This window comes from Vipera berus, assembly GCF_964194415.1.
Source record: "Vipera berus genome assembly, chromosome: 6".
Lineage (NCBI taxonomy): Eukaryota > Metazoa > Chordata > Lepidosauria > Squamata > Viperidae > Vipera > Vipera berus.
Window position 1 is genome coordinate 8,229,433 of NC_138208.1, and position 20,457 is coordinate 8,249,889.

Genomic DNA, 20,457 nt, shown 5'->3' on the forward strand with positions numbered 1-20,457 from the left:
AACTTTGAAAGGTCACTAAATGGACTGTTGTAAGTGGAGGACTGCCGTAGTTAAGAAATTAGACGCCACTGGAAGGTTTTTATGAAGAGATGCTCAAAGCTTTGTGGGATATACCTTAGCCTTCCGTATCTAAATCCCACTAGTTATTTTCTTCTATAAAGACAAAATTGGCATGTTTATAGACATTCTGCTGTGAGATTTAGCATTTACAGAAAGTTTTTAAAAACAAACTTTTCAGGGGATTTACTCTGGATACAACCTGGATTGCTTTTGAACCTCATCGGTGCTGCTACTCAGTCAACCTCTGGAGGGCCCCTGAACTATCAAAAACCACATAAGCAAAACAACAGGAAAAATGATTAAAGGTAAAGGTTCCCCAGCACATGCGTGCTAGTCGTTTCCAACTCTGGGGACCAGTGCTCATCTCCGTTTCAAAGCCGAAGAGCCAGCGCTTGTCCGAGGACGTCTCCGTGGTCATGTGGCCGGCATGACTAGACGCCAAAGGCGCACGGAACACTGTTACCTTCCCATCGTAGTGGTCCCTATTTTTCTACTTGTATTTTTACGTGCTTTCGAACTGCTAGGTTGGCAGAAGCTGGGACGAGTAACAGGCGCTCACTCTGTTACGCGGCACTCGGGATTCGACCTGCCAAACTGCCGACCATCTGATCGACAAGCTCAGCATCCTAACCCACTGAGCCACCGCATCCCTTGAAAGATGGTTATTGCTTCCTAATTCAAAATGACCGGTGCCTTCAAAATTTCCCTTGTATATCTACACAATGCACTTTATTTTTCGTTCTGAAAGTCATTCTTCAGTGGTGTGGTGAAGGAAAATGACGAAAACATAGCCCTTCATAAACCACCAGCTGTGAAGACAATTTTTTAAAAAAATGCCCAGCTAGAAGACCACCTCCAGCTTTGACTATTTCAGAGTTTTTATTACTTTTATCATTGCTTCCTCTTTGATTGAAAATAAATGAATCTTGGCCAGCGAGAAGCGGGAGGAGGGGGGAACAGGTTTGGTAATAAAACGCCTACACAACTTGCCCAGATTTGTTGTGAGCACTTTTTTAAGTCACTGAACCTGGATATAATCTCTCTCTTCTCTTTATCTAACGCCATTGCTAGGCAGTCAGCATTTTATCCCCTACCTAACTTGTATAAAATATTCTGCTGATTTCTTGTGATTTGGGGATAAGCAAATTCTTCTAAGTACTTTGCATTAAGAATTTGGGAAGCGTTTTGTGCTGTATTCCTACATTACAGTCATAAAGAATACCAATACAGGAATGTTTAACGGAGTGTGGTTTTTACTGTAGGATTTGATTGTTCTTGAGCCTGTAATTTATTATCACACCATTCTGCCTCTGTTTCTTCCCACAGAGTGGCTTCTTTAAATAAATGGATATAAACCAGACAGTCTTTTCCACATAATTGCTTTTTCTGGCTGGGGAATTCTGGGAGTTGAAGTTCACACCGCTTAAAGTTGCTAAAATTGAGATATATTAAAGCTTAAAATAATCAATCTGGTGCTATTTTTTTTAAGAGTACAAGGTGTTCTGAAGAATCTAGAAAGAGATATACAAAAAAAGAAAACCCCACCCCTTTTAACATTTTAACATATTTGACAAAAAGACTGCTTTACAAAAAAGTGCCGTGTTTATTTAATATGCTGTAAAAAGCCTTATATAAATATTTATAATGCCTTCTATTGTAACTTTTTGCAAACCACAACTACGGAATTTATTTTTTCTTTAAAAAAAAAAAGGAAAGAAGGTACAGTGGCCATTCAAATCCCAAACTTTTGAAATGAAATCGACCTCAAACAAGTCAGATACAACCTTGTTGACATGTTCAAAGAAAATTAGAACAATCTCGAAGAACCAATTAATGCCCCAGGAATTGATGGATACACTGTTAAAAGAGGAAAACAAATCCTGCAAACAAAAATATAAACATAAAACTCATCATTAGATTTGGACACCTTTTAATGAGCTTTCCGGCCAGTAGTGGCTGCAAGGGTGCAGAATGACAAAATTAATATTGTCCTGTAAGCCCCGCCCCATTTCGGTATGTGTCATAATGTCACTCAACACGCTCAGAAGGGGTGGGGCTTTCAGGAAGCCTCTGTAGATGTGCCCCACTAATGTTGTACAACCTCATCTTGTAAATCTCCCCCAAATAATCTCAGCAAGCAATACCCTTATTAAAATTACCAGCAAATCTCTTTGAAGAACAACTGTGGTATCCAAACCTACTCTATTGGCCATCATCTATGCAAACTACTTGCTGATCTAGATTGCAAGATATAGATCCAGGCCAGTCTAGATAAAGGGCCCTTGGTCAGCCACCTTATCCATCTGAAGTAAAACTGACATCATGAAACCAATCCTTTGGTGATCCACTAATGTTCAATGTTCCTCAGAGCTCTTCATTAGGGCGTCCCATAAGCGTGGCCTTCCTCAACCTCAAAACTTAAATTCAGATTCCTCAAATTTCAAACACGGTCTAATTCTCCAGCAAACCAGACCACCAGCGCAACTTCCCAGTCATTATTCCCAGCATAAAATTCCAAGGACTGGCGATCCCGGTTTACCTCTGGATGTCCCAAAGATGCTTTTTCCAAAAGGCAACTGGACTTTCTTGGTGTGTGTGTGTGTGTTGTTTTTTCTTTGAAAACATTTCGCTTTCTCATCCCAGAAGCTTCTTCAGTTCTTTGACTGTACTGAACTTCGGGAGCTGAAGAAGCTTCTTGGATGAGGAGCGTAACGTATTCAAGGAAAAACAAAGGAAGTCCAGTTACCTTTTGTGGGGGCAAAAAAAAAAATCACCTTTGGCAAAACCATGACCTAGATGGTTGAGAATCTCCATAGATGTTTACTCTGGACCATCTTGACACAAACTCCTTTGCTTTTCTTGTCCTGCTGCCCTTGGAATCAATGGTTTTAAAAAGTCAGGTGGGAACATGAAAGATCCTTGCCATCAAAAAGTTAGAACCTCAGGGGTGAACCAGCTAGCCCAGGGGTAGGCAACCTTGGCTCTTTTATGACTCGTGGACTTCAACTCCCAGAATTCCTCAGCCAGCCACGCTGAGGGGAAAGGGAAAGGTTTCCAAGCTGAGCCGTGCTGGCTTAGGAATTCTGGGAGTTGAAGTCCACGAGTCATAAAAGAGCCAAGGTTGCCTACCCCTGGCCTAGGCCGCTTTATGACTTGTGGACTTCAACTCCCAGAATTCCTGAGCCAGCCACGCTGAGAGAAAAGGGAGAGGATTCCAAGCTGAGCCACGCTGGTTCAGGAATTCTGGGAGTTGAAGTCCACGAGTCAAAAAAGAGCCAAGGTTGCCTACCCCTGGCCGAGGCCACTTTATGACTTGTGGACTTCAACTCCCAGAATTCCTGAGCCAGCCACGCTGAGAGAAAAGGGAGAGGATTCCAAGCTGAGCCATGCTGGCTCAGGAATTCTGGGAGTTGAAGTCCACGAGTCAAAAAAGAGCCAAGGTTGCCTACCCCTAAGCTAGCTTTTATAAAACCTTGTGCTTGTTGTGTACACGTGAGAGCTGTTCTATTTTTCCCCCCCTCCCTTTAACTTGGAAAACGCTGCACTTCTGAAGCAAATACACTTGTTAAAAAGTCTGCCTCGTTTTCCTTCTGATTTCCGGATTCCTTTCTTTTTCTAGTTTAGAATGAAAAGAAGGACCAAGGGTGACCAAAGGTGGAAGATTGTATCCAGTTTTAGTCGCCACAATATAAAAAAGATTTTTTACGCTCTAGAAAGAGCACAGAGAAGAGCAACAAAGATGATCAGGGGACTGGAGGATAAAGCATATGAGGAACGGTTGCAGAAATTTGGTATGTCTAGTAGTTTAATGAAAAGAAGGACTGGGGGGGGGGGACACACATGATAGCAGTATTCCAGTATTTCAGAGGCTGCCACAAAGAAGAGGGGGTCAAACTATTCCCCAAAGCACCAGAAGGCAGGATAAGAAGTAATGGATGGAAACCCATCAAGGAAAGAAGCAACCTGGAACTAAGGAGAAATTTCCTGACAGTGAGAACAATCAAACCAGTGGAATGACTTACTTCCAGAAAACAAACTTGGAGGTTTTCAAGAAGAGACTGGACAGCCACTTGTCTGGAATGTATAGGGTCTCCTGCTTGAGTGGAGGGTTGGACTAGAAGACCTCCAAGGTCCCTTCCAGCTCTGTTATTCTGTTATCCTCTTTAACTCAAACTCCCCATAGAAAAATAAATTAATCAAATACAATATCCATCCCACCTTCGCTTCCCTAACCCAGCAACTGGCAAGATTTTAATTCAGAAGAACTCGACAAGTTCAAAAAAAAAAAAGTGGGGGGGGGAGAGGAGAAAGAAACGGTTTTACCTTTTTTTAGTACTCCTCATTTTTTTTAAAAAAAAGTAAACCACCTTATCATTTGGGGGAAAAAAGAAAAAGACAACAAAACAGAATCGGTCAAGCTATTTCAGGATCTTTGGTACTCAAGAGGAGAACAACATGGCACGAAGCATCATAGCGATATTAAATTCAGAAGGAAATGAAACAAGCAAAAAATAATAATAAGATTGAGCTAAATGCTGAATTTATGCCGGATTTTTGCTTTTTGTTTGTCCTAGAATGTTTCCAGGGGTTACGATGAAAGCTGCTGCTCACTTTTATTTGATAAAAGTGGCGTCTAAGTTCTGAAAGCAGGCAAGTGCTCACTTTTCAGTTAATCCAGTTCTGTACCAGTTTGACTACTAATTACAATCGGAAGTAGTAACTTCTCTTTAGTGTTAAAACTAGGAGCCCTGAGCGAGAGCAGGAAGCCAGCAAGTGTGGCAAATAACCTTTAAAAATAGCTAGTTTAAGTAACTCTATGACAGCCTTTTTAAGTCACCGTCCTTCATCTGTGGGGAACCACGTTACCAAACGTGGTTTCTGATTCTTTTCGTTTTTTCAAACAGGTAGTCCTCGACTTACAACCACAACTGAGCCCCAAATTTCTGCTGTTGAGTGAGACAGTTCAGTGTTGTCGCCCCATTTTAAAACCTTCTTTGCCACCGTCCTTAAGGGAATCACTGCAGTTGTTAAGTTGGTAACCCGTTTGTTAAGTGAATCTGGCTTCCCCATTGAGTTTGCTTGCCAGGAGGTCACAAAGGGGGAATCACGTGACCCCGGGACACTGCGACCGTCATAAATACGAATTTTTTATTTTATTTCTTTTATTTTAATCCCATTTATATCCCGCCCTTCTCCGAAGACTCAGGGCAGCTTACACTCTAAGCACAAATCAATGTGCTTAGCAATCAGTTGCCAAGCATCCAAATTTTGAACCCGTGACCCCGGGGGATGCTGCAACGGTCGTTAAGTGTGTAAAATAAGTCGTAAGTCATTTTTTTCCAGTGCCTTTGCAACTTGGAATGCTCTCTAAATGAACTGTTGTAAGTCGAGGACCACCTGTACTTTCCTACCTAAAAACCTGCCCGGGTAAATAGCCAAACGCAGCTACCTTGCTGAGGAACAGACAAGGTTGCTTCTTACACTTGGGCGAATGGCACATAGTTGGAACCATGAACCAAATGTCCTTAAGAGGCAGAATTGACCATTTTAAACATAACATTTCGGCAGCGCAGATAACAAAGAGGATGTCGGCCGCTTGTTCTTTTTTTCTCTCTCTCTCTTTTTTTGTTTCTTCTAAATTTCCAGTACCTCTGTCGTCATAAAGTTAACAAAAATATTCACTATTAAAAGAAGCCGCCAGCTGGCACTGCCAACTAATTTGTTTGTAGTAGTCTCAGAAATCCTAATCCCGTAGAATTCCTTAATTTCCGGGCTGGGTCCGCAGGCGCCGGTCGGTGGGAACGTCGGAGATCGAGCGGAGATGGACGGGGTACCTGAGTTCTTATGTTTCCTGGCTCCGCCGCAACTCACAATTTCCCGGCCTTCATGTAAGAAGGGATGGAGCCTCGCTGAGTCAGCCCTTCGAATCTCTTGTAGGTGTAATTCAGAAACACCCAGTCTTTGGACTTGAAGTCCGCTTCGGTGGTATTTGGCACTAGAATACAAAAAGATTGATTTATATATATATTTTTTGAGGACACCGATGGGTGCAGGCTTCCCGTGAAAGGTCATTTCAAATGGCAAGAAAATGGTTTTCAACTACACATTTATTATTAAGCCGCGGGGTCCTCTCTGAGCTTGGTGGCTTTCTTGCAGACGTTTCATGACCCAACTAGGTAACATCAACAGTGCTGGAAGGGGGTAGGGCTTGTGGAGAGGAGGGGGAGGAGGAGAACTGTGGGGTCCTTGGTGCTCTCTGAGCTTGGTGGTTTTCTTGTAGACGTTTCATTACCCAATTAGCTAAGATCATCAGTGCTAGAAGGGAGAGCGATATGGGAAGAAGAGGCGGAGGAGGAGGACGACGACAACTGCGGGTCCTTGGTGCTTTCTGAGCTTGGTGGTTTTCCTGTTTCATTACCCAACTAGGTAACATCATCAGTGCTGGAAAGAAGTGGGGTATGCTCTCATTTTATATACTATGGCTTGCTCTGTCCATTGTTGTTGGGAATGTTCTTCATTTGATCAGGCTGTGCCTTATTGTTAGCTTGTTTATCTGCGTGCTCCTTGGTGTTCTCTGAGCTTGGTCGTTTTCATGCAGCTGCTTCATTGCCAAACTAGATGCCTCTGGAGATTCTCAGTCACCCAGGTCATAGTTGTCCCAAAGTTGCTTTTTCAGGAGTCAACTGGACTTTCTTGTTACTCTTTGAAGACCTTTCGCTTCTCAGCCAAGAAGCTTCTTCAGCTCCGACTGGATGGCGGGGGGGAAATGGAAGGATTTTTTTTCCCTTGCAGACAGCTGGTCATTTGCCTTCTTTTAGAGAGTCGTTGATGCCACCTGGAGGTTTATCTATGTCCTCAGAGTCATCTGAGTGGTGCAAAAGGGTGTGGGACCTTCTTGGAACTGCTGAAAGGATTGTGCTGTAAACTGGAGATAGATGATATCATATCCCTCCCCCTCTGTTGAGAGAGGGCTGTTCAGCTGAAACTTAAAAGAAGGCCAATGACCAGCTGTCTGCAAGGAGTATAAATGCTTCCATTCCCCACCATCCTGTCAGAGCTGAAGAAGCTTCCCTGATGAGAAGCGAAACGTCTTCAGAGAAAAACAAGAAAATCCAGTTGCCTCCTGAGAAAGCATCATCGGTGGATGTTGCCTAGTTTGGTAATGAAGCATCTGCATGAAAACCACCAAACTTTTGACAGCTCCAGGAAGACCGCAGCTCAACCCTAACTTACAAATATTCTCTTCTGTGATTTGTCTTGAGTTGGGAGTTCCGCGATTGGTGTGTTGCTTTACTTCTTGATTGTGGCAGACCACAACGCTAACAAAAAACAAACTGGAAGAGTTTATCTAAAACTAAACTCTTGGATATTATTGGTTTTTTTTTTTGTTTTTTTGTTTTTTTACCAGCTAGATTTCTTTTCTATGTACGTTGCTCTGAGCTTTGGGGAGTGGATGTAACCAGGGCTTTTTTCCTCATAGAACGCTCAGAACGGAGTTCTGGCACCTTTTTGGGATGGAACCTTGTAGGATAGGCAAGGCGGGTTGTATGACACGTGTGAGTTCCGGCACCTTTTTCTTTTACAAAAAAAGCACTGGATGTAACTAACAACCGACCAAGATTGATCTAAAATGCTTGGGATAATACTTTTATCTACAGCGCTGTTGTTAGTCCTTTGAAATATGCCAATGCAAGTCATCTTGTTGGATCTTGGGATCTAAAAACTTACTTATTTGAGCAATCCGGCCTGGTTTGATGGGTTTGGGGTTGGGGTTTTTAACATGGTTTTAATTATTGTATATATCGGGCATAATATTTAATTGTTTTTTAACTTTTGTACTTTGTTTTTTAATATTTATTGCCCTGTACACCGCCCTGAGTCCTTCGGGAGAAGGGCGGTATAAAAATTTAATAAATATAAATATATATATATATCTTGTTGAATTAGAACACCTTCAAGGTCCCATTCAATAATACGATTCGAAGAAGGTCGCTCGACTAAGCAACAAAAGGCACATACTGTCCGAGCTGCAAGCCAAGAAAAACGGGCAGTGTTGCCTCAATGAGTATCGCACTCACCTGGTTGTAAAATGTCGGATTCGGGGAATTCGTCGAAATTGGAGGTGTCATCTATACTTTTGATTTCTATAGTGATCGCAGCTGGCCTTTCTCTAAAACGAAACGCAAACATCACAGAAATCAAGCCCGCAACCAAGTTTGTCCTCAGCCCAATTGAATCTTGCTTCAAAACCTTTAAAACAGGGCTCTTCCAACTTGGCCTTTTTATGATTTGTGGACTTCAACTCCCAGAATTCCTTAGCTAGTGTGCCCGGCTGAGGAATTCTGGGAGTTGAAGTCCACAAGCAGGGGTCTTCCAACTTGGCCCTTTTATGACTTGTGGACTAGAATTCCTGAGCCAGCATGGCTCAGCTTGGAAACCTCTCCCTTTTCCCTCAGCGTGGCTGGCTGAGGAATTCTGGGAGTTGAAATCCACGAGTCATAAAGCAGCCTAGGCCTAGCCCAGGGGTAGGCCACCTTGGCTCTTTTATAACTCGTGGACTTCAACTCCCAGAATTCCTGAGCCAGCATGGCTCAGCTTGGAAACCTCTCCTGTTACCCTCAGCGTGGCTGGTTCAGGAATTCTGGGAGTTGAAGTCCACAAGTCATAAAATAGCCTAGGCCTAGGCCAGGGGTAGGCAACCTTGGCTCTTTTATGACTCGTGGACTTCAACTCCCAGAATTCCTGAGCCAGCATGACTCAGCTTGGAAACCTCTCCCTTTTCCCTCAGCGTGGCTGGCTGAGGAATTCTGGGAGTTGAAGTCCATAAGTCATAAAATGGCCAACTTGGAAGACCCCTGCTTTAAAACAAACCAGTCACAAACACAAATGTATCTGCTACTTTCTTTCTGAATGCATTTAAATGCACTTCCAGGTAGATCCAGGTGATTACCTGTTAATACCTCCTTAAGGAAACATTTATCTTTAGTTGTGCAATCCCCAAGGAAATACAGGCAGTCCTCGACTTACAACAGTTCATTTAGTGACTGTTCAAAGTTACAATGACACTGAGAAAAAGGGACTTACAACCGCTTTTCACACTTTGGACCGTTGCAGCATCCCTAGGGCCACATGATCAAAATTCAGATGCTTGGGAACCGACTCGTATTTATGACGGTCGCAGTGTCCCAGGGTCAGGTGAGATCCCCTTTTGCAACCTTCTGGCAAACAAAGTCAATGGGGGAAGCCTGGATTCCCTTAACAACCGGATTTCCACTTTTATCATCTGCAGTGATTCATTTAATGTGGCGAGAAAGCTCGTAAAAATGGGGCAAATCTCACTTAACAAATGTCTCACTTAGCAACATAAATTTGGGGCTCAATTCTAATTGGAAGTCCAGGACTATCTGTACACATTGACTCAAGATGTATACAAAATGCCTAGGCCTGTTCCAAAATATCTTGTTGCATCCTGGTGGTGTGTATTTTGAAGGACCAATATCTGTGGTGGTGAACCTATGGCACACGTGCCACAGGTGGCACGCAGAGACCTCTCTGTGGGCACGCGCGCCGTCGCCCCAGTCCTAGGCCTTCAGCTGGTTTTTATAAAACCTTTTTGGTTTAGGCCTTGTGCAAAAGGAAAAAACAAAGGTTCAATCAATCAATCAATTTCAACTTCTCGCGGGGAAAAAAAAGATCTCGCAAAGTTGGAATTGATTGAACTTTTTAGTCCCACCCAGTCTGCCGTTACCCCCGCAGCCACGCCCACCCAATGGGCCACACCCACCCGGCACCTGATGATACATAAGTGGGTTTTGGGTTGCAGTTTGGGCACTCGGTCTCCAAAAGGTTCGCCACCGCTGACCTACATGACTGTTGACATAGGGGACAGTAGCAATTGTGAATACGTGCACATGGCCCCCGCTATCTCTGGCCACTTGCAGAACCATGAATGCAAGGTCATAACAGGACAGCAAAGGAAACGCCCAATATCCTAACCCATCCGGGAACATATAGTGTCTTAGGGAAACATCAAAACCTATGGGGTGTTAGAGGAACACCCCAAAGGGAACATTTTTAGCAGCTTCTTTAAGGAGATACCGAGAGGTTCAAGATATGGTTCCTACTTGGGATGTAAAGGCCTGTCTATCCCTTAATTTCCCTGAATTCTTCCGCTTTTCATTTTTCACCCACTGTACCTGATATGTGCCCAGTCCACCCCTTCAAAAAATGCGTGGCTTTTTATTTCTTCTACTCCGTTGCTGCCGATTCTGTTCTCAGCATCGGTGCAAAATCTAGAAGTGGGGGAAGATTTTTATTTATTTATTTATTTATTTATTTATTTATTTATTTATTTATTTATTTATTTATTCGTTTTATATACCGCCCTTCTCCCGGAGGACTCAGGGCGGTGTACAGAGCAAAGTAAGTATACAATAAACCAACAATAAAACAAATAAAACCCCAGATCTACAAATAAAACCCCAAATCTATCAGGCCAGGCCGGCTTGCTGGAATAGATATGTTTTTAAATCTCGCCGAAAGGTGCGAAGGTCAGGGGCCATCCGGATTTCGGCTGGTAAGCGGTTCCAGAGGATTGGCGCACCCACCGAGAATGCTCTCCCCCTGGGGGTCACCAGCCGGCATTCTCTGACCGGTGGCACCCTGAGGAGGCCCTCTCTGTGGGAGCGCACAGGACGGAGGGGTGTTGACGCTGGCAGTAGGTGCTCCCGTAGGTATTCCGGACCCATGCCATGTAGGGCTTTGTATGTCATCACTAGCACCTTGAATTTCACCCGGAAGGCAACTGGAAGCCAGTGCAGCTCACGAAGCAGAGGTGTAATATGGGAGTATCGGGGAGCCCCCAAAAGCGTCCGTGCAGCTGCACTCTGTACCAGCTGAAGCTTCCGAGTGATTCTCAAGGGCAGCCCCATGTAAAGAGCGTTGCAGTAGTCAAGACGAGAGGTCACAAGTGCATGGGTGACTGTACGTAAGGCATCCAGGTCCAGATAGGGTCGTAGCTGGCGCACCAGACGAACCTGAGTGAAAGCCCCCCTAGTCACAGCTCCTATGTGATCTTCTAAGGAGAGCTGTGAATCTAGGAGGACACCCAGGTTGTGAGCCCTATCTACGGGGGGCAGTAACTCGCCCCCAATATTAAGGGATGGAATACTCTGAATATCCTGACATGCCGGTATGTACAGCCATTCAGTCTTGTCCGGGTTGAGTTGAAGCCTGTTCCTCCCCATCCATTCCCGGACCGCTTCCAGGCAACGGGACATCACGTCAAGGGCATCACTGATGTGGTTTGGGGTCGAGATGAAAAGCTATTTATTTTTTTAAAGTTATTACTCAGGTAGTAAATGACGCAATAAATCACAGTTTCTAGCCTGCAAATTTGCTTTGAAAAACAAGCCTGATACAAAAAGTAAGAAAGCTGAAGATTTTGGTGTCCAAGAAGACGCATTTTTGATACCTATCATCAGCCCAAAACTCTAGTTATCACAAGTTCTCTGGAAAAGATGCTAATTGTTTATCATCTTTTCCATAAGGGGAGGGGGGCTAAATAGATCTTTTCTGAAGCCTAGTTCTTCTCCTTCCTCTTCTCGCTTCTTTCTAACAGTTCTCTCTCCTTCTCCTTTCATCCACCTTTCAAGATGTGATCTACAGCTTACTTCTTGGACTCTTAGTTCTCTCGATGGCTCTTTCCCACAGTTTCAATTTCTTCTCTCCAGTCTTTGCTGAATCTGAGTTTGATGCAGATGACCGGGCTGAGCCCAAGGGAAGGGTCAAATGCATCCATGAGCCCTTTCGCACCCACAAGAGATCTAAGCCCAGCCCACCGTGAATTCCTTATCTCCCGCTGATTTCCCTTGGCTGTTAGTAGTTCAGATTCTTGTAGAGAGCTTAAGCTTAAGCTGGTTTCCGGGCCGCTTGATACCGTGCTTCATTCCCACGGTTTTGTTGGCCAAAGTGATGTTTAGGAGTCTACACTTACACAGCCCTTCGGTTGCCTTCCATCCCATAAGCTAAGTTTCTCCGAGGAGTGATTCCATCATTGTAACGTAAAGCTTCTTCAGCGTAACGGCGAAGAAAAGTAGATTATCAATATCAGGCAAACCAAGGCATACTTCAATGGCTTTCCTGCACACGTAAGGGAAGGACTTACTTTAAAATTAGGTCCTTTGCCTTTTCTGAAATGGGCACCTCTGGGGGAAATACCAAAGTTTCTTTCCAGTTCATCACTTTTCTATAGGTTTCCTGGGGTGTTTCAGAGCAAAAAGGCGGGTATCCTGTAGAACGGAAGAAAAAGGAAAAGCACTGGATTAGAGGAACAATATTTAAGAACTTGTAATAAACTTGATAAGATGGCGTCACGTTAATTCTCCGTGGTTCTCTCCTCCCCCCCGCGCAAAAAAACTAATTTCCTTTGAAACTAAGGAGGTCCAATCGGTCATTCCTAAAAGGAAATCAACCCTGACCGTCCTTTGGAAGGGCAGATCCTGACGCCGAAGCTCAAATATTTTGGCCACTGAACGAGAAGATGAGAAAAGACTCCGATGTTGGGAAAAAAATGATGCCCGATGCCCGATGAAGGCAAAAGGAGAAGGGGATGACAGAGGATGAGGGGGTTAGAAAAGGATCGCTGATGCAACGAATATGAGTTTGGGCAAACTCTGCGTTTCCCCTCTTAGCCTCTTTTTTAAATGCAGCTCCCATCTGTTGGCCTCACCTATTAGCATTTCGTACATGATGACTCCCAAAGACCACCAATCGCACAGCTTGTTGTACCCCGTTTGCATGAAAACCTCTGGTCCAATATAATCTGGAGTCCCGACAGTAGAATAAGCCTGGGGGAAAAAAAAGATATTTTGAAGAAAGAGATTCAGCCCACCTTTTTAAAAAATAAAATAAAATAAAATAATAATAAAATAATAAATAAAATAAAATAAAATAAAATAAAATAAAATAAAATAAAATAATAAATAAAATAAAATAAAATAATAAAATAAAATAATAAAATAAAATAAAATAATAAAATAAAATAAAATAAAATAAAATAATAAAATAAAATAAATAAAGTAAAAATCCAGGGTGATGTCTTTCAAAGAAAACAGCGCGGGCTCTTCCATCTATTGCAGTGATGGCGAACCTTTTAGAGACCGAGTGCCCAAACCGCAACCCAAATCCCACTTATGTATCGTCGGGTGCCGGGTGGGTGTGGCCCATTGGGTGGGTGTGGCCCATTGGGTGGGTGTGGCATGGCCCATTGGGTGGGTGTGGCTGCGGTGGTAACAGCAGACTGGGTGGGACTAAAAAGTTCAATCAATAAAATTCCAACTTTGCGAGATCTTTCCTCCCTGCCCCCTGAGAAGTTGAAATTGATTGATTGAACCTTTTTTTTTTTTTGCACATGGCGGCGGAGGCCTAAAGTGAAAAGGTTTTATAAAAGCCAGCTGAAGGCCTAGGACTGGGGCAACGGCGCGCGTGCCCACAGAAAGGGCTCTGTGTGCCACCTGTGGCACCTGTGCCATAGGTTCGCCACCACGGATCTATCGTCTAGTTTGGTTTTCATGCGTTCTCTGAAAACAACATTGTTTACCATTCTGGTTTCTGGCAAAAAATAAAAATACCCATTGGGGAAAACGGATTGCACAGTCCTTCTCCTCCTCCCCTCCTCCTCCCCCTCTTCCTTCTAGCACTGATGATGTTACCTAGTTGGGTAATGAAAAGTCTGCAAGAAAACCACCAAGCTCAGAGAACCCCAAGGACCTCACAGTCTTCCTTCTCCTTCTCCTCCTCTTCCTCCCGAAACTTGCTCCCTTCTAGCACTGATGATTTTATCTAGTTGGGTACTTCAAAGACTGCAAGAACAAATCCAAGCTCAGAGAGCTACAAGGACCCCACAGCCGTCATCGTCCTCTTCCTCCCCTTCTCCTTCTCCTCTACTCCACAAACCCCTCCTAGCACGGATGATGTTACCTAATTGGGTCATTGAAATGTCTGCAAAAACAAAACCAAGAGTGCTACAAGGACCCCATAGTCCTCTTCCTCCTCCTCCTCCAACGCCCTTCTAGCCCTGATGATGTTACCTAGTTGGGTCATGAAAGGTCTGCAAGAACAAAACCAAGAGTCCTACAAGAACCCCATAGTCCTCTTCCTCCTCCTCCTCCTCCAGCGCCCTTCTAGCCCTGATGATGTTACCTAGTTGGTTTCATGAAAGGTCTGCAAGAACAAAACCAAGAGTCCTACAAGGACCCCATAGTCCTCTTCCTCCTCCTCCAACGCCCTTCTAGCCCTGATGATGTTACCTAGTTGTGTCATGAAAGGTCTGCAAGAACAAAACCAAGAGTCCTACAAGGACCCCATAGTCCTCTTCCTCCTCCTCCAACGCCCTTCTAGCCCTGATGATGTTACCTAGTTGGGTCATGAAAGGTCTGCAAGAACAAAACCAAGAGTCCTACAAGGACCCCATAGTCCTCTTCCTCCTCCTCCAGCGCCCTTCTAGCCCTGATGATGTTACCTAGTTGGTTTCATGAAAGGTCTGCAAGAACAAAACCAAGAGTCCTACAAGGACCCCATAGTCCTCTTCCTCCTCCTCCAACGCCCTTCTAGCCCTGATGATGTTACCTAGTTGTGTCATGAAAGGTCTGCAAGAACAAAACCAAGAGTCCTACAAGGACCCCATAGTCCTCTTCCTCCTCCTCCTCCAACGCCCTTCTAGCCCTGATGATGTTACCTAGTTGGGTCATGAAAGGTCTGCAAGAACAAAACCAAGAGTCCTACAAGGACCCCATAGTCCTCTTCCTCCTCCTCCTCCTCCTCCTCCAACGCCCTTCTAGCCCTGATGATGTTACCTAGTTGAGTCATGAAAGGTTTGCAAAAACAAAACCAAGAGTGCTACAAGGACCCCGTAGTCCTCTTCCTCCTCCTCCTCCTCCTCCTCCAACGCCCTTCTAGCCCTGATGATGTTACCTAGTTGGGTCATGAAAGGTCTGCAAGAACAAAACCAAGAGTCCTACAAGGACCCCATAGTCCTCTTCCTCCTCCTCCTCCTCCTCCAATGCCCTTCTAGCCCTGATGATGTTACCTAGTTGAGTCATGAAAGGTTTGCAAAAACAAAACCAAGAGTGCTACAAGGACCCCGTAGTCCTCTTCCTCCTCCTCCTCCTCCAACGCCCTTCTAGCCCTGATGATGTTACCTAGTTGGGTCATGAAAGGTCTGTAAGAACAAAACCCAGCTCAGAGAGCTACAAGGAGGACTTGAAGACCATCTGGCTTCCTCAAAACCTTTTTCCTTGGAAGAACTTTGCAGAACTCAACAAGGTCTCCGGGAAAGTACTCACCAACTGCCGCCTGTTCTTCTTCCACGTTTCTGCTTTTCTCTTGGAGTTCATATTCTGAAAGGCTGAATTCACGAAACAGAGCTAGGTGAATGCTTTCTCTTTTTAACAGCATCCTAAAGATTGTGGGTCTAATGCTTGTGGGTCTAATGCAGGAGACGAAGGGGCATTGGGTGGACAGGAATGAATGGCAGGGCCTTTTCTCATGCAAACATTAAAAAAAGGCCTGAAAATCCTTTTCCCCCCCTCCCTAAATGTGTCACCCACATAGAATTACAATGCATTAAGAGCCTTTCTGCACAAAGGCTTTGGAGACACAATATCGGAAACGGTACATCTTACAAACTTCCCTGTTGTCTTGCAGATGTTTCATTACCACGCTAGGTAACGTCATCAGCGCTAGACATTTAGAGCGTTGATAATGTGATGTAATTTGGCAATGAAATGTTTGCAAGGAAACCACCAAGCTCAGAGAGCATCAAGGACCCCAAAGCCCTCTTCCTTTCTGCAAACTCACTCTCTTCCAGCACTGATGATGTTACCTAGTTGGGTAATGAAACGTCTGCAAGAAAACGGCCAAGCTCAGAAAGCACCAAGGACCCCACAGGCCACCTCCTCCTCCTCCTCACACACCCCTCTCCCTTCTAGCACTGATGTCGTTACCTAGTTGGGAAATGAAATGTCTGCAAGAAAACGGCCAAGCTCAGAAAGCACCAAGGACCCCACAGTCCTCCTCCTCCTCCTCCTCCTCTTCCTCCTCACATACCCCTCTCCCTTCTAGCACTGATGTTGTTACCTAGTTGGGTAATGAAACATCTGCAAGAAAACAACCAAGCTCAGAGAGCACCAAGGACCCCACAGTTCTCCTCCTCCTCCTCCTCTTCCTCCTCACATACCCCTCTCCCTTCTAGCACTGATGTTGTTACCTAGTTGGGTAATGAAATGTCTGCAAGAAAACAGCCAAGCTCAGAAAGCACCAAGGACCCCACAGTCCTCCTCCTCCCACACCCCTCTCCCTTCTAGCACTGATGTTGTTACCTAGTTGGGTAATGAAATGTCTGCAAGAAAACCACCAAGCTCAGAAAGCACAAAGGACCCCACAGTCCTCCTCCTCCTCCCTTCTATCACTGATGATGTTACCTAGTTGGGTAATGAAACGTCTGCAAGAAAACAGCCAAGCTCAGAGAGCACCAAGGACTCCACACAGACCAACCCTGAGCTACAAATATTCTCCTCTATCAATACAATAGGCAGAATATTTATCGTAAGCGGGAATTTGCAGTACTTACAGAAGTCACTTGGCGGATTATGCGTAAGGTTTCTGTAGAATTCAGTTCGGTGAGCTTTCTTTAAACCTGTGCATAGCCCAAAATCAGAGAGTTTTACATGCCCCTACAGAAAGAAAACATTACTCATATGATTAATCCAGATGACTGATGTAAATGCATACTTCTGGAGCAATTCCCTGATTCACATCTAACCATCAACCGGCAGACTGTGCCAAAGCAAAGAACCGCCTTCACCGCACTTGAGCAATAGACAGGCAAATGGATTTCAGGCAAATTTTTATTGCTATTTTATTTGTAAAATTTATTAGCCACCCATTTATTAGCCACAGTAACTCTGGGCGGCTTACAATATTAAAAGATAAAAGCGTGTAAAGTGTAATAAGAGAAGTGCAATGTTATAAACATCAACCTAGCTAACAATATGGGGAGGGAGTATGGCGAGAAGCGGAGGGGTAGAATATGTTCTTAATCTATCAACACATCCCCCCCACAAAGCGGAGACCCCTGAAGCAAACTGGCAGCACCAGATCTTTAAGCTCTTATGCAGGGGTCTTCCAACTCGGCCTTGAAATCCATGTCATAAAAGGGCCGAGTTCGAAGACCCCTGCTCTTATGAATGATAAGGAGGGTTGGAGCTGACCTCACTTATTGATATCTCGTTTTGGGGAGGGTGTCATTTGAAGGGTGATTTCTACAATCAGCCCTTCAGTGGATAGGTTTTGGATGGGCAGGTTCAACCTTAGACAAGAAGATTTCTGTACTCATGAAAGGAGGGGCATGTCAAAACCAACCTCAGCCCAATCATTTCAGCCATGGTGTTGAGGATGTCACAAGTACCTACTAGAAGAGTGTTTTCTCAATTCTCAGCAACTTTAAGCTGGGTGTACTTCAACTCCCAGAAGTGTGGACTTCAACTCCCAGAATTCAACTCCCAGAAGTGTGAACTTCAACTCCTAGAATTCAACTGCCAAAAGTGTGGACTTCAACTCCTAGAATTCAACTGCCAAAAGTGTGGACTTCAACTCCCAGAATTCCACTCCCAGAAGCGTGGACTTCAACTACTAGACTTCAACTACCAGAAACGTGGACTTCAACTCCCAGACTTCAACTCCCAGAAGTATGGACTTCAACTCCCAGAACTGTGGACTACAACTCCCAGAACTGTGGACTTCAACCCCCAGAGCTGTGGACTTCAACTCCCAGAACTGTGGACTTCCTACTCCTGGAATTCTATTCTGGGGATTCTGGGAGTTGGAGTCCACCCAGCTTAAAGTTGCTAAGATTGAGAAATTCCATCCTAGAACCAGGACCCCAAACAGAGGACATGTATGATACCTTTGCATCCAGCAGAAGATTATCAGGTTTAATATCCCTGTGAATAAACCCTAGTTGGTGAATGGCATCGATAGCAAGCACGGTTTCAGAGATATAAAACTGTGTTTCTTCCTCGGATAGCGTATCCTTCTTCATGAGCAAAGTCATCATATCACCTGAATCAGGGAGAACAGGACATAGTACTGTATTTGGCTAGTGCCAAAAAGCGAGAAAGACACACTGGGTTACTTCTGAGCAGCTTCCTTTATTGTTCCTCACCTATAGACAGAATCTTGCCAAACGTAAAACAGACCCCTTGCATCATTAAAGGTATAGTCTGAGAATTGCTAGGGAGGAGCTGTCTTATCTCTTCTTTCTCCCAACCAAGGGATCTGAACTTCGCTGTCTCTTGGTCCTCTAGAATGCGGCCCCTCCCTTCTGGGAATCCAGACTACATTCCACCACAGCGGGTTTCGATATAGGAAAAGTGAGTAAAAATGATACAATCTCCAGTATTCCAATAATTACTGTGATAATATGGTCAGGATCAATAGAACATAGAACGATAAGGTTGGAAGGGATCTTGGAGAACGTCTAGTCCAACCCCCCCCCAGGACATCTTATATTGTTATGGACAAAGGGCTGCCCAATCTCTTCTTGAAAACCTCCAGTTGTGGAGCACCAACAACTTCTGGAGGTAAGCCATTCCACTAATTAACTGTGGGAATTAATCACAAAGACACTTCACTAAGGGATAAGGAGAAGGCATTCCAGAAGCGCTATATGGTCCAGCTCCATAAAAAAAAATCCATTGCTACCAAGATTCTCAGTTGATTTTTAGATTCATAGCGGATTTATCTTAATACTACTGAGGCACAGACTCCAAGTCAATGCAAACAAAATATTACCCACCATTAAGAGGGAGGAAAAATGGCTGCCAGACTGAGGATCTGACAGTCAACACAAATCCCGGCTTTGGGAGAAGGGCAGTTTTTCACTGACAATATCCACCGAAATAATTTCACTGAATCATTTACCTCCTGGAAGAAATTCCATAATCAGATAAAGGTTGCGTTTGTCCTGAAAACTATAAAACATCTTCACGACCCAGGCACCGTCAGCTTCAACCAGGATGTCTCTTTCCGCTCGTATATGAGCCACCTGCATGAGGAACAGGATAAATCAAGGCCAAGTTGAAGGTTAAAAAAACGGATCTGTCTGTCAAACAAATTGGTTCATTAACAGCTTTCAGTGCAATGAGACTTTTATTGCTGTTAGGTGCAAGGCGGCCTTTCTTAACTCACTGTTACTCGGTAAAGCAGGGGTGTCAAACTCAATTTCATTGAGGGCCGCATCAGCATTGCGGTTGCCCTCAGGGGGCCGGGTGGGTATGGCCAGGGTGGGCGTGGCCTACTGGGTGGACGTGGCCAAAGTGCGTATGGCCTACTGGGTGGGCATGGCCAGCTCTACATCATTCGCATCAAGGGTGCCTATGGGGGCCTGGGCAGGAGTGGGACAGATCTGAGGGTCTCTGGCAGAAGGAGGGTCTCTGGGCCAGGGCCAAGGCAGTGGGGACCGTTCCCTCACTGTTTCCAGGATGGCTTCGTGGGCCACATGAAACCACTTCACGGGCCGGATCCGGCCCCCGGGCCTTGTGTTTGACATGTCTGCGGTAGAGGTTGGACTACTCCAACCCTCATCAGATTTGTCTCCTATCCTCCCAAGCTGGAGATATCTGGCCCTAGAGCTAGAAGAGAATCTTTGTAGCTCAGGGTTGAACTGTGAGGTCCTTGGTGCTCTCTGAGTTTTGTTGTTTTCTTGGAAACATTTCATTGAAGTCCAAATCCCCCTCCCTTCTAGAACTGATGATGGTACCTAGTTGGGTCATGAAGTGTCTACAAGAAAACCACCAAGCTCAGAGAGCACCAAGGACCCCACAGTCCCTCCTCCTCCTCCTTCCTTCTTCCCTCCCTCTCTTCTAGCACTGATGATGGTACCTAGTTGGGTCATGAAACATCTGCAAGAAACCCATCAAGCTCAGAGAGCACCAAGGACCCCTTGTGTAAACCATGAGCTACAAATATTCTCCACTATCAATAGGCCACCGCTCTGCAAAACCCCTCTCCCTTCTAGCACTGACAATGTTACCTAGTTGGGTCATGAAACGTCTGCAAAAAAACCACCAAGCTCAGAAAGCATCAAGGACAACGACCTCTTCCTCCTCCTCCTCCGCAAACCCCTCCTACTTCTAGTACTGACGATGTTACCTAGTTGGGTCATGAAACGTCTGCAAGAAAACCACCAAGCTCAGAGAGCACCAAGGACTCCACAGTCCTCCTCCTCCTCTCCACAAATCCAACTCCCTTCTAACACTGATGATGTTACCTAGTTTGGTATTGAACCATTTGCAAAAAAACTCCCACCAGACAGCACCAAGGACCCCAAAGTTTCTG

The 20,457-nt window shown here is 44.8% G+C and overlaps 1 protein-coding gene across 1 annotated transcript in view; it reads right to left on the bottom strand.

The window, feature by feature from the left end:
- Positions 1-1,580: 1,580 nt before the first annotated feature.
- STK38L (serine/threonine kinase 38 like) overlaps positions 1,581-20,457 on the bottom strand; it is a 50,542-nt gene continuing 31,665 nt past the window's right edge. Inside the window, exons 6-14 of the mRNA XM_081330844.1 lie at positions 19,042-19,165; positions 18,026-18,180; positions 16,691-16,793; positions 15,405-15,466; positions 12,791-12,908; positions 12,227-12,350; positions 10,257-10,352; positions 8,139-8,230; positions 1,581-6,055 (exon numbers count right to left, since the gene is read on the bottom strand). Coding sequence (XP_081186970.1) covers positions 5,928-6,055; positions 8,139-8,230; positions 10,257-10,352; positions 12,227-12,350; positions 12,791-12,908; positions 15,405-15,466; positions 16,691-16,793; positions 18,026-18,180; positions 19,042-19,165 — 1,002 coding nt within the window. The 3' untranslated portion in view covers positions 1,581-5,927. The remainder of the gene's footprint in view (positions 6,056-8,138; positions 8,231-10,256; positions 10,353-12,226; positions 12,351-12,790; positions 12,909-15,404; positions 15,467-16,690; positions 16,794-18,025; positions 18,181-19,041; positions 19,166-20,457) is intronic.